The sequence below is a fragment of the Mytilus edulis genome, chromosome 5 (genome assembly GCF_963676685.1).
Source record: "Mytilus edulis chromosome 5, xbMytEdul2.2, whole genome shotgun sequence".
Lineage (NCBI taxonomy): Eukaryota > Metazoa > Mollusca > Bivalvia > Mytilida > Mytilidae > Mytilus > Mytilus edulis.
In genome coordinates this window covers 37113406-37128671 of record NC_092348.1, presented here as the reverse complement: position 1 = coordinate 37128671, position 15266 = coordinate 37113406, and the positions used below count along the sequence as shown (strand labels likewise).

At 30.3% G+C, this 15266-nt stretch overlaps 1 protein-coding gene across 3 annotated transcripts in view; it reads left to right on the top strand.

Annotated features, from left to right (window-relative positions):
* Positions 1–14464, top strand: part of LOC139523598 (SNF-related serine/threonine-protein kinase-like) — a 33475-nt gene extending 19011 nt beyond the window's left edge. For all 3 annotated transcript variants that reach the window (XM_071317733.1, XM_071317736.1, XM_071317734.1), the window contains one exon: positions 11322–14464. In XM_071317733.1, coding sequence (XP_071173834.1) covers positions 11322–12582 — 1261 coding nt within the window. In that variant the 3' untranslated portion in view covers positions 12583–14464. The remainder of the gene's footprint in view (positions 1–11321) is intronic.
* Positions 14465–15266: the final 802 nt, after the last annotated feature.

Sequence of the window (15266 nt, the reverse complement as noted above, 5' to 3'; positions counted from 1 at the left end):
ATAGATTTAGGGTTAAAGAAAATAATAAAATTATTGCTTTCAGCACATTTTTTCGTTAGCTTAGTTGTGTCCATTGGAAATGTAATCTAATACCTATTTAATGTCATGTCCTCACTAAAGCTATACCCTGTAATTATAGTTTGTGCAGTCCTGTAGATAGAATATACTAATACTACATGTTCATGAAATTAATATATATATTAATGTTTATTTAAAATATATGATAACGTTATTTTGGCAAGTAGGTAAGTCCACATTACAAAACGTGCACTAAATATTGTTGCCCACTACAAATAATGAGCTGAGGATGTGAAAATGATTGGTTTCCATGTGTTATTATGAGCTCCTTCTTTCTCTGCCATGAAAACATCCTTGTTTGGCTTACATTATCAGGTGCTTACCAGTAAGGGTAAACATTGTTTGAATTTTAACCTACGATGTCTTGGATCCAACTGAACAAACAAAATGCATCTGTTATCAATTTACATTGTAACTGAAAACGAAATTTTGTGAAGAAAATTTTAAAAATTACATGTACTGGTATTTATGTGTTATTCGTGATAAATGATTGTTTGTTATTTTTGGAATACTGAAAAGACTGCCAAAAGTACTCCTCAGTATATTGATGCCAGCATTAAAGAAACATTTGATTGAATAGATATGATTGAAAGTTCACTTTGTTTATTTTCACAAGTTAAAATTATTTGTAAAAGATATGACAGAAAAACGTTTGCTCATTAAAGACATGTTAAACTAAAAATAGTCAGAATTTCTGACAATAATTCCTATTGTTTATCACATTGTTACTAAGGTAGTTATTAGAATTAATGATCATAAGGCACAAATGGCTATTTGATACATGTGACTTTGGATAAAAATTGATCAGACGACCTCCAGTGATCGACTTCTTTGCGTAACGATTTGTCCAGTCTGATAATACCAGCATAATGGTGATTAATTGAGTGAAAACTACATCAGGAGCATCTATTTATATTGATATAATTATTGATAATAGTAAATATTAAGAAGGAATTGTTGTAAATATAAAATAATATTAGCCAAGTGAAAAGTTCAGGATCATGTAGGAGTTGTATATTTTATTAATGCTTAGAAGTCATGGAATCAACAACATATCATCAGACATGATTTCTTATTTTCCTGAGCTTAATTCTTGAATGTGCAACAAATTGTCTTAGTTTGAAGTTCTAATTCTTGAATGTGCAGCAAATTGTCTTTGTTTGAAGTTCTCATTCTTGAATGTGCAGCAAATTGTCTTAGTTTGAAGTTCTCATTCTTGAATGTGCAGCAAATTGTCTTTGTTTGAAGTTCTCATTCTTGAATGTGCAGCAAATTGTCTTTGTTTGAAGTTCTAATTCTTGAATGTGCAGCAAATTGTCTTTGTTTGAAGTTCTCATTCTTGAATGTGCAGCAAATTGTCTTTGTTTGAAGTTCTAATTCTTGAATGTGCAGCAAATTGTCTTTGTTTGAAGTTCTAATTCTTGAATGTGCAGCAAATTGTCTTTGTTTGAAGTTCTCATTCTTGAATGTGCAGCAAATTGTCTTTGTTTGAAGTTCTCATTCTTGAATGTGCAGCAAATTGTCTTTGTTTGAAGTTCTCATTCTTGAATGTGCAGCAAATTGTCTTTGTTTGAAGTTCTAATTCTTGAATGTGCAGCAAATTGTCTTTGTTTGAAGTTCTCATTCTTGAATGTGCAGCAAATTGTCTTTGTTTGAAGTTCTCATTCTTGAATGTGCAGCAAATTGTCTTTGTTTGAAGTTCTCATTCTTGAATGTGCAGCAAATTGTTTTTGTTTGAAGTTCTAATTCTTGAAAGTGCAGCAAATTGTCTTTGTTTGAAGTTCTCATTCTTGAATGTGCAGCAAATTGTCTTTGTTTGAAGTTCTCATTCTTGAATGTGCAGCAAATTGTCTTAGTTTGAAGATCTAATTCTTTAATGTGCAGCAAATTGTCATAAGTATGAAGTTCTAATTCTTGAATGTGCAGCAAATTGTCTTTGTTTGAAGTTCTCGTTCTTGAATGTGCAGCAAATTGTCTCAGTTTGAAGTTCTCATTCTTGAATGTGCAGCAAATTGTCTTTGTTTGAAGTTCTCATTCTTGAATGTGCAGCAAATTGTCTTTGTTTGAAGTTCTAATTCTTGAATGTGCAGCAAATTGTCTTAGTTTAAAGTTCTAATTCTTTAATGTGCAGCAAATTGTATAAGTTTAAAGTTCAAATTATTCCTTACAACGTTGCACAGAAAGTTGCCTTCAAGATAGAAAAATCTGTTCTTGTTCAACACTTGTTGTAGATAGAAATTGTCATTCAAAAGATCTTAGCCTGTATTGAAAATAACATATATAAAGTATATTTGTTCACTCTCAAGAACCATGCATATATATTACTTCTTGGAAATGCCCCCCTTGCCCTTTTGCCAATAAAATGAAATTATGCTTAAAACAGTAATTGTCAAGATTATAATATGTGTCATTATTGTCAGTAGTTAGTTCAAATTTCTGTCTATAAGCTGCATGTCATTATGCTATCAAATTGTTATGGAACTGTGAAGCTATATTTGGCTATATAACTATTGATCTTTGATTCGTGTAAAAAGAATTTGCTATTTCTCCTGTCACGATTTTTCTCTACAGAAAATGATTCATCTATAATTATGGGTGTACTCTTATGATAAGAGGGCTAAAGTATTGAGTTGACTTGTTCTGAAAAGGATTGGTGTTTAAACTTTAAATCTTGTGTCAATTGAAATGTCTTTAAAGAGTTGCCCCTGCCAAATTTAATTTGCCTCATGCAAAAGGGCAATTTGAAATTAAAAGCTAGAGGGATAATAGCAACTTATATAATTAGAATACACTGAGAAAGATCTTTGAATAACCATCAGATGTGTCAATAGCTCCAATAGGATTCTTATAAATTCTTTTGTATTCATAAATAAGATTCCTATGTAGGAAGTTAACTTTTTATTATGATTGCTAGCTGAAAAAAAGGAGGAAAAGTTGGAATAGATAATCTTGTTTCTGGAAGTTTGACATTTACAATGACATCAATGAACTGTTAATTGTTAAATTGTTTAAAAGTACTTTAAAGCTGATTAATGGTTAAGTTTAAAAGAAGATGGCAAAGAAAGTGAGGGTTTGGGAGGTGGGGACTGATAATGAAATGAGAAAGGTAAGGGAGGGGAAAAACATTAGATTTGAGAAAGATACATGCACCCTAAATGTCACTTCTAATAGTTACCATACCTCTAGAAGACCATGGATTTAAAATGGATTCCTTAGGGGTGTACAGGCCAATCATTAGGAGGTGGTTACTGGTTACTGGTTATATGCTATTCAAACAAGTGCCTCTTTTATTAAGACATTTTGATATATAAATAATTAATGTATCCAAAGAATATATAAAAGATACCACCTACAGAAAGGATAAGTACCAGTCAACTTGAAAGACAATGAAACCCCAGGTGTGAAAATTTAAAGGAAAAAAGGCCAACATCCTGCAAGATTTATTTTTTTATTTCTATAATGGACATAAGTATATAAGCTTCATTTCTTTAGAAAGGCCTAATCTGATATGTCTCCTGTATTCCTTATATAATTGACAGAAATTTGTATACAATATAGAAACCTGTTGCAACCAGTAGTTTGTCAGATATTGATAAATCAATGCTATAGAAAGACATGTCAGGAAGGGAAGCTAATGTGATGTGACAACAGAGATCTAAGGAATGCATATTCACATGTACAAGGGAATGTTTTCTTTTTCTTTTCACTGTATGGTATTTTATAACCGTACATCAATGCACCTACAAGACCAGATGTAGAATTAATACTTCTTTCCGCTTTTATTACTAAAACCTAAACATTTTGCTAAAGCCCTTCAAGAAGTAAAAGTTAGGCGAGATATTTCAGTGGTTATCCAGATTCCAGAGAAATATATCCTATATCTATATATGAATTTTCTTAGTAATTTGATTATAACAATTTGGGACCTTTTTTAGCTGACAGTATGGGTTTTGCTCATTGTTGAAGGCCGTATGGTGACTTAAATTATTGTTGTTAATGTCATTTGGTCTCTGGTAGAGAGTTTTCTCATTGGCAGTTATACTACATCTTCTTATTTAATAAATACATGTACCGATTCCAAAATTCTTAATGTTAGGAAAAGGTCGGAAAAGTTTTCCAATCTTGTTCACAATTTGCACTTAATTGCCCTCCACCCATTAGAGCCCGCCCTTTCCCCAAATATGGAAGATGAGAAATCCTGATACATGTATTACTTGACAATCTGGTCAACTTGTTAATACATTTCAAAATTGAAAATTCTGAATTGAAAGATATCTTGTGGTTACTAAGTTGAGGAACTAGCTTTATCCATGATAACACTAATATTGTGTCATTAGTCTCCAAGGTATTATATATTTGTTGTTGAGGAAATTCTATGGAATTCACGGTATTGCTTATTATGCTGTCTGTGCCACTAATAAAGTCATGATTGGAAATGAGATGTAACACCATAAGATGTAGTAATATGATATTTTACGTCATAAAACTGGGAAAGGGTGAATTGTCACACCATGTAACCAGTTTGTATCATTGAATTCTACACTTTATGTTAGACCTAACTGTTTACCAAAAACAAAATTAAACTGTTTACAGAATTTAGAATGATAAAGAGATGTGGTATGATTGCAACTGACTCAATTATTTGCCAAAATGTAAACAACTTGTTTTCTTTTACTTTCCAAATGTTACATTTTATAAAGTGTAGTTTAACAATAAACATTTTAATTTTGAATATATCAAGTCTTTGATACAATTAGGCCTGGCTTTCTTCAGCATATCCAATGATAGGAGATAAACCAGTATGTCAAATGCACAGCAATAAACCTTTTCTTCACCTGAAAGGTCTTCAACCCTAAATGGCTCACCTCTTACATGCACATTAGGTTTAATCATACCTGTCAACCTGTGACGATGAAAATGCAGGTCATGACCTGCATTGAAGAATCAAATCTCAGGTCATAACGCGTACAAACTTTTTCGAGCTGAATTTCAGTATTTATGGTACATTTTCTTATAATGTATATCAAAGATACCAAAACATCAATGCATGTTCACTTGGTTAAGTCATTTTAAATCTTATTTATTATAATTTCATTACACTTTTAAAGATTTTTATAAACTTGTGTATCACAGTCTTATGTCCTTTACTTTTTGTCATCATCTTAAGTTTATTTTTCAAATGTATTTTAAAATGAGACTACTAGCCTTTAAACATACCATGTAGAGGTATTACATGTATAAACATTCATCTCTAAATTGACAAGGAAATTAGACTATGATAAAATATAGTAATACAGTTAAAGGAAGTATAAATGTAAAAAATAATTTTCAATTTTTTAAAAAAAATTGTATAAAGGTATAAAAATAATGAAAAGTTATTCTTCAATATGTATTTGAATTTTATATTATTATGATTTAATCTTTTTCACCCATAAAACGTAAATATAAAAACCGTTTAATACCAGAACTATGTTGAATTGTTGCATAATAATGGATTTTCTTCTCTTTTAACAGTTCATAATTTGCTAACATTGTTTCTGTGTTCTATTGCACAATGTAACTGTTAAGTTATTCAAATATAGATTTTTTTTTAATCTCAAACCAGTGCTTAGGATGTTGCTTATCTTGCACTGGGTCATGAGCTTTAATTCTCTGTGCAGTGCTGTTGAATTCTTGTAGGGATTTTCCAATTTTGTGTCATGAATAAATACACTATGTCTGTTCTTTTCCAGTAGAAAAAGAATTTAAAAAAAAGGAGTTTATTATTAGAAAATTATCTGTTGTTGACTTTTATAAAGGAAAATCAATTATAATATCTGTCAATATTTTAATAATTAGGTTAAGAAATATTTCCTCATTTTAGTAATTTATTTGTAAATAGAAATTAACTGAATGACCTAAAAGGTAACATTTTACATGTGTAAGAAGATGTATAAACATCTATGTTTAGATTAAACTAAGAGATCACAATTCAGTCTGTGCCAAATTGTTTTAGGGTTTGTCTGACTGAAAAAGAAATTTTATGTTTTTCCACTATACAATTGAAAAATTTGAAAACTTCAGTCTGACCAAATAACTTTTTGTCTGACATTTTGTCAATCAGAGAGAGTTTGGGATACACTGCAGTTATATATGCATGCATGTAACAGCTACATATCTAGGTATAAACTAAAAGATCTCAGTTTTAGTCATTGATTTTTTCAGGAAAAGAGAAAAGCTGTAGTTAACTAAGGTTGCATTAGATTTTTTCATGTGTTAAGTACATACATTTGATGAGAAAAGTGTTTTTATAATTACACCTACTTGATAACCTTTGATAAGAGATAAAATATTGTTAGACTCTCATTTGGTCAGTGATCTGGGTGTTCTGTTGCTGCGAAAAAACTGAGAGCTGCATATTGAAAGATTTTTATTTTGGAAAAAAAGATTGCAATAGTTTTGATTCAACATTGCAAGTAATAATTTTCTGGTTTGTTTACATGTTTCTTATATCACTTTATAATAAAGTAGAGCCTCTTTCACATGCCTTGCTGTGTTTAGGATTTAATGAAATAATTATTGGCTTGTAAAACAAATCAAAACAATATAACTTGGGATTAAAACAGCATTAACCTTGACTAAAAATAAAATTCTGTTATCATATAATAGATTTCTGATTGGTATAAGATAAGAGTTGTATATTTCAAAGAGAATTATATTTAGTGAATTAGCATTGTAGAGTTGTATATTTCAAAGAGAATTATATTTATTAGTGAATTATTATGTACAGCAAGGGAAACAAAGCTTTTAATTCCATCACATAGCTATAATATTTATATCTTTATTAGTAGGATTCCCCACTCAATATTGAAGTGTCCTTGTGAGTTATATAGGTAGTGACTATTTGTTAAGTTTTATTACTCCCTGGCTATGGACCTTGAAAAAGCTGGAAATAATAAATTAAAGGGTTTTGAATTTTAAATCTAGCATTTTTTAGATGAATGAGTTTCCAAAACATTGCAAGACTTCTTTTTTAACCCAAATAAGTATGTCTATGCCTATTCCCTAAATAAGAGGGGGTTGGAAAAGACTTCCATTTTATCTTTAAAAGATTTCCAGATGGGTAATTGGATAGTATAGTTTTTCAATAGAAATTAAAGGTTAAGAAACATTGAATATCACTCTTGGTGAAAAATGCATGCGTTAATATATCAAAACGATATTCTGCCAATACATTTCCTTCACCAATTAGCTTCAGATTCGATTAACAGATTTTTCTATGTAATTGAACCTTACTCACGTTAACACACCATGATATAATCAGATTTTTAATTATTAATTGATTGAAGTAACTATTTTTAAATCGAGGTTACATCACATTTAATACCTTTTATGCCCTTTGTGATATCCAATTAATTGCCTGATAATTGTGTATTGAAGAATGTCAATAATGCAATGAGAATTCCTGATTAGGTTTCTGATTGCACATTGAATGTAAGATCATAAAAACAATAATTTATGACATGCAGTGTGTTCCTAGGTAGCTTTATGAAGATATTTTATTGAGAGAGGAGCTACATTTGTAAATGAAAGTTCATTATTGACAGTAACTTTTATTGAAAATGATAAAAGATTCTTCCTGTCCTTAGAGATAATTCTGAAAGCTACTGCAGGAACTAATTAAAAGAGTCAGCAATAATAATATACCAACTGTTTTGTTAGCGGTGTGAAACTGGAAGTAAAGTAACTATATGTGGTTTTGAATGTATTAAATTTCTTCTGGTAACACATACTATTCTGTTAACACAATGCTATTATAAGGCTTAAATCTAGTCTAAACCATCTATTCAGGCTTATTCCAGTTAAAAAAATATTTTTTTCTTTAAAAATCAGGGAAAATTTACATGAAAAGCCATGTTAACTTTTAAAATTTAAAACTTTTGACCTATCATTTTTTTTGGGATCCTGAATAATTCGAAGTTTTGATCAAGGTTTTAAAATAGAAACTGATTTAATGTTGAGAAACTTATTTGGACTTGACTGTAACCTTTGACAGTTTAAATACCTGTTGTGTCCTGTACTTTACTTGGTCCTTACACCATCTTAATGTTAACATTTAATTGGCTGTATAGCCCTTGTGGTCAATTGTATGATAAGTTACCTTTTGTTCTTACAGTTTCAGATGATGACACAAGTTAAACTTCTAGTATTCTTGGTATTTAAATCAATATTAATTGAAATAAAATGGAGAATGCTTTAAAAGCCATTTAAAATCTGCAAGGAAGTATCATATATGACCATCTCCCAATATAAGGTTATAATATTCTGTTGATTGTGTACAAATTTTCCATTGATCTTATCAAGAATGCTTTGAATCAAATGAAGTTAATGTAATTCTAATTTTTGTCATTGCAAGCTTAAAAGTGGAAGATATAATCAAATTTCTTATTATATGGGGAGTTCAGATTCAGTTTAGATAAGGAATATTGTTTTGAAATGAAAGTAAATGAAGGGTGGGAATTTGGAAAGATTTATTTTTCAGACATAGGTTATAGATTATATACATTTTTTGCACATTTCATATATGCTTAATTACTCAAAGGAAGAATGTTGCTTTGCAGGAGATTTTATAAGTCTCTTCCAATCTTCCTTTAACTGTTTTAATGGATGATTGCCCTTAAAATGTTGAGACCTTGAATAGAGTATTGATTCAGACAACTTATTTACATTTAGATAATCAAGTATGAAAGTTTGTATCTCTGTCAGACTCCATGTTTATTATGCAGACGGCATCAGCATTATTGTGTTTTTCAATTAATTTCTCAGAAAGTAATGTTAAATTTCGATTGAGGTGTTTAGATGAATAGTTTATTTTAGAAATGATTTGATAGGAGCAAAACAATTAAGAGGTAAAGCAAAAGCACTAACAACTCTTAAGATACAGGGACAGTCTCTAACAAGCATTAGTAAATAGGCATCTGCATCTGTAGCTATATACTTATACATGTATGTAACTTTTAAACTGTACTGATTATGATTAGATAACATATAGTGGATTATTTTCGAGGGTTATTTTTGCAGAAATAACAAAATCGCCAAAATGAATTCCAACAATTTAAAACACCACATGAAAAGTATAGATACTAGTTTTCAATCCTTCAAAATATTAAACGCCAAAATATTTCGTATACCTTAATTATTGTGAAATTTTACACCTGCAAAGAAGACCCACTATACAGTAATTGCCACTGGACATAAAAGCAAGCCTCAATTATTTTAATTATGTAACACAAGAGTATTTGATTAACACTGCATGTCCTTATACTGTCACATGAAATACCTTGCTGCCAGTACATATTACTAAAATAAATCTGTCTGATGGTGTTGAGGTGGTGTTTGACTGTTAGAGGGTTTAAGGAATGACCAGTAACATGAAAATTAAAATGAATCCCTCTTGACCAATCGAATTTCTCCTGGAACTAACTTTTGACTGACAAAAAAGTTGCACTTTTCATGTTCCAGTCAATACTAATAAAAAGTATGGATTCTATGGTGGGAGTATTAACTATTTCTGGCTGTCTGATATAAATAATGTATACTTTCAAATTAAGGCCTACTTGATTTTGTTAATCAGTAAAGTAAATTGTGTTAATCTGTAAAGTAAATCAATTATCTGTGAAGATTGTGGTATGGAGAGGGATATTAGTTCCTGAGATAGATGTTTAATGGGGAAAAACTTTGTATGCTTCGGTTTATTAGATGACAGATATTAAGATTTGATAAAGGTTAACTAAATATATCTTGATGAAAAATTGTTCCAAAATTGTACTATTTTGGTCGCTCTAAATGAGATGTCTCAAAGTTGATGCAATCAATTTTGAATATTATGATTGACTCTATAATTTATTTTCTTGTTATGGGAGGGGGGAGCATATGGCCCTGTGTTCATAAAAATTTCCTAACAGCAAACTGTCCAAAACTCTCTCATGTTTGTCACATAAAACAAGGGACGAGTGTATTGAGGATGTAGACCTTTTTATAGAGATATTCATCTCTTAAATCAGCTTTTTAAAACCAATTGTGTATGGATAGATTTTTCTAAAGGAAGTATAAAGTTCCACTTCCTATTTCATTTGTAAATCACTTAAGTTTGAAGTGGTTTTCATATTCAAAAACTGATAATGTACTGTTTTTTGCAAGCCTTTTACAGTTTTTATCCTCCGCTCTTATCCAAAATTAAACCAAACTCTTAATGAAAGGAGTTATTTGCACATCCTTTTTAAGTTGTTTCCTGCCCCCTGCAGAAAAAATAGGGTAGATAGGGATGGTTTATGATTTTTTTATTTTTCAAATATTTTTCATAGTCTTAATAGAGAAAAAATCTATATGTTAATGGTCCTTTACCAAAAAAATCATAAATATGTGTTAGAGAAGGCATTACCATTTAGGGTAGGTATGGAGGAAGTAAACAAGAGTAAATTTTATTACCCTAATCCAAAACATGGACTTTGTCATTTGTAACAGCTTTGACAGGTAATTGATATTTCTTCCACAGAAAAATTGCATTAGCATTTGTAACAATTTCTAATTTCAAGAGTCCATGTTTTTGTTGTGTCATTTTGTGATCTATTGGATGTTTTTATTGGATTACTATTGGTTTGTTTTGAACTTCCTGGATTAAATGTCAGACCATATGCTGTGCAGGATCAGTTAACGATTTGAAATTTGCTATACTCTATGATATGTTGTTAGAATGTCAGGCCTTGTCAATGACATTGTCTAGATAAAATTTCACCAATTTTCATCCCACACAAAGTACAAAATTTATGTTAGAATTAGGCTCATATGAATGTTTTGTATTACAGAATCATTTGTTGCTGTAAAACTGATATTAGGAAATGCTGAATTTTATTTGATTATTTATTGTAGCAAATGGGCATGCAGATATGTTGTTTAACCTATTGTAAAAAATCTTTTTTTTTGTAAAAAAACATAAATCAAAAAGCAAGGAAACATACAAGAATAAACATAATGCATAATATTGTAGGGCTATTGACTATGTATATTGGTGTTTGTGATTTCATTCATGTTTTGATCATAAAAGAGATTTCAGTTTAGACCTGTAATCCATGACCGATTTGCTTTCATGTATAACCTTTGGAGAGGGAATTATAACAGATATATGTAATCACTTTGAGATCAATTGTACATTCCTGATTCTGTATATAGGTTTTAGACAATAACTTTTCTCTGTCTATTTTCAGTATACAGACAAAGGACAATGACCAGAAAGATGAACCGACAATGCCAAAAATAAGTATAGTACAGTCCCTTGTGTCACCTCCCGGTACACATCCATCACCAGGTCAGTCCATGTCCTTCACCCCTGACCGAGATAGACTGTTACCACGTAAATACAGCCTCATTCAGGAGGAATCAGAAGATTATGATGATGACGACATGGAAGTTGAAGAAGTAGATATACATCATGCTAGATCGGCTGAAAACTTACTTGATGATTCAAGTTATCGTCCAGAGGTATTATCACCCGTTGGTTATGAGAATATGAACTTGAAGAGACCACTGATCTCAGTTGCTAGTTCACCTCAGTTATTAAAACAGATCTGTGAAGAAAACGAATCGGACGAAGAAGATGATTTTGTTCCATCCAAGATTCATTCACCACGAATGAAAAATAGATCTCGATGTGCATCTCCGGAAATGATTAGAAAATATGAACAGCGTAGAAGAAAAGGTGCAGGGTCAAGAGGTCATAGTTGTAGTAGCTCTGATGCTAGTGACACTGATGACACTGAAGGACGATCAAGAAAGGACAAATTGAAACATAAGTTCATGCATCGTCGTAGAGACAGTAGTGATCATTCCAGTGATACTGATGGTGGACCCTCGGGACCAGGGGGAGGTAATCTAGGAGGAGGAAGTGGTTTTGATGGTGGACATGGCCGGCCACCTAAAGAGAGAAAAGACAGAGATCATAAAGACGATGGCGGAGGAAGTGGAAAAGGAAGCGGGTCAAAGGACAATAAAAGTGGAAAAACTCGCCAGCAGAATCATTTAGTCAATAATGACTTGAACGGACGAATCATCAATGGGAGAACGAGTGAATTGAGTATATCGTCAGCAATATCTAACTTGAGTGTAGGTAGTAAAAATAGTCTAAAATACATCGTTGAGAAGAACGAAAGTGATATAGAGGACAACTGTAGTTCTAATGACAATTGTTCATATTCTGGAAGCTCACGGCAGAGTAGTCAGAATCCTGTAATATGTGACTTTCATTCGTTAACCAATTCTCCTCATAAAGACTTCTTTAGGTTAGCTGATAAAGAGAATTTGTCTCAGTCTAATACTCTGATATCATCCTCCGTCTGTTCACCGAAGGTCAAAAGTCGTAAATTAAACAACATGAAAGTGGATATAAATCGTAATGGCTACTGTCATGTACACCACAGTCAACAAGTTCCGACGGTCAAAGCTGATACTAAATGTTGCTCTGTTGTTTAATGAACAATCATTCTAGTATACTTGCTACTATGATTGCTTTTTATGATTTGAAGATTAAACTCGATTTTTTCATTGTGAAAATTACATAAAAAGTCAGAAAATTTTTAGGCAATATTTAAGAAAAATGTTTTAGTGTAAATTTTATTCTGTTTTTTAAGACTCTCAAAAATATTTGTCAGTCTTTTCATACATTTTCTTTTCCTCCGTTAGACAAATAGAATGGAAGATTTCTATTATTGTTTTTTCTGTTAAATTGTACTAAGTTTCAGTATTTATTTTAATGATTTTAAACCTTGAATTGTGCTTTCTGCAAATTTGTACTAAAAAATAATTTTAAGCTAGTAAATTTGAGGGCAAATTTGATGACATCTAAATATTTTTTTTCTGTAGAAAACTTGGCTAAATTGGTAACATATTTGCTAATTAAAATTGAACACATAAACGTGAGCCTGTTATGTAAGCCTGTTTATAAAGGCTGTTTCTGTAGCCTGAAACTAATAACATTCTATTGATTTACAGTAATATATGCACTTTGCATGTTAATATGAAAGTTTTTGCTGATATATTTTTTACAAGATTTTTCTACCTCTGCATAAAGTTTTTGACTGCACCATTACCAGAGAGTTAGATATTTTATAATTTTTTAAAAAAAATATTGAAACTACTTTTAATTCAAAGCATTAAAGAATCAATATGACACTTTTTGATTACCAAGATTTACTTCCAGTTATTTGTTTGTTACATTCAGTGAAACATTTTTACTGCATAATTACCAAAATAATTAGCTGTGATTGTAATTAATCAGTACCCACATTTTCTCTCTCTCAATGTTCCTATAATGCATTGTACTTTTTAAGTTTTTTTTGTTTGGAGATTTTTTTTATTGAAATTTTATTTTTTCAAACAACTAATACATGGTTTTATTATTTCTTATCAATCAAAACATTTCATATTTCCCTTACCGATTTCACAAGTTCTAGTAAATATATATACATTTGTACTTTAACATCCTTAAACTGAACATTAATTAATGTTGTTGCCATGGAATTTAACTTCCTGTTTCACTCCTTTTGATATTTAAACGGCAGGTAACGACTGACATTAATTTTCACTTCGATTACAGAAATAAAACATCGGTGACATTCAACTAAAAATAGATCTGTAACAGCATGTGTTTAATGACTAAGTGAGAACAAAAATCAATTTGTTTTTTTTTAATAAGAGTTTAACAATCAAAACATCATCGTCTGACTTCTTGATGATCATAAGGAAACTTAAAAAAACACACTAATATTAATCACATATTTTCTAATTGCAAATAATTTGGTGGAAAAATCCAAAATCTGATTAAGAGAAAAAAAACAGTTTTGTCAGGTGACCTCTCTTATTAGATCAATTTTCACTTCTAAAATGTTTAATGGTTTATTTTGATGTAATCCTTATAAGAATGCCTAAACTGGTGTTGTCCCTTAAATTTTTTGTGTGTGGTAGGACCACAAGGCATACAAGTTTCTACTTTCCATCTATGAAATAATAGAATTTTTATAATTATCATTTTTATCAAATTAACATGATCAATTGTACAGCAACTCTTGATGTTCTTCACATAAGGCAATTTACTTAACTGCATGTAATTACATACCTGCATACATTGTACATTGTAAGACACTAAGCGCTCTATATAAAGTATATATATGAACAAATATGTAAATATTGAACTTTAAAGACATAATTCAAGTGATAAGGAAAATACTTCATTAAAATCATTTTACTATTCTAATGATTTTTAAAGTACTGTCCTTGGGGAAAGAAATATTTGGATTGTTTAAAAGGATATTTTTGAAGGATTATAAAGATACAATGTAAGAATTAAAAAAATAAATTTAGTCCTCTGAATCAGCTGACTTTCATAATTTTAATATAGAGGCAAGAAAGATAACCCAAAGATGTTAAAGAATTTTATTTGCCAAGCAGATTTAATACTTATCACAATTCTTGCAAGGTTGGATATTAAAAGAAAAACACTTAGAAGATCCCCATTTACTATTGCTTCTGCAACCAATAAGAACTGACTGCCATGATATTGATAGTGGCATTAAAATGACAACAAACAAACAAAATCCAAACAAAAAAATATTTCTTCAGTATATGGGTGATAAGAAATATTAGCTGCTTGACACAATCAGAAATTTTATCTCATTGGCTATGTTCACATTCTAACAAGCTTTACATTGTGACTCAAAGCTAATATTTTACACTATCTGTGGAAAATCTGATAATTTATACTTAAAAATCTTTTACGAAACATGTTTTACATGATAGTGCTTATTGACTATGTATATTACCAACACACTTTTTAAAATCATAAGTAATGATTTTCATCATTATTGCTTTGACAATCCAAAGTGATACCAATGGCAGAATAAATATTTATTTGATTATTGATCAAAAAGTCAGATATTGAATAAGATAGCTACCATCTGTTAGCTGATTTCAAATTCTGATAAAAAAGTGATTGTTCATGGAAAGTGTTATCCATGGTACTAATTTAGTTCAATCTATAGTCTTAATATATAATCTTTATATAATATATATAAATGTTCTCAATTCTGAGAGTTGTATGACTGAATAGACTAGTAACCCTACTGTCATGGCATAATAATACTACATACATGTATGTTACT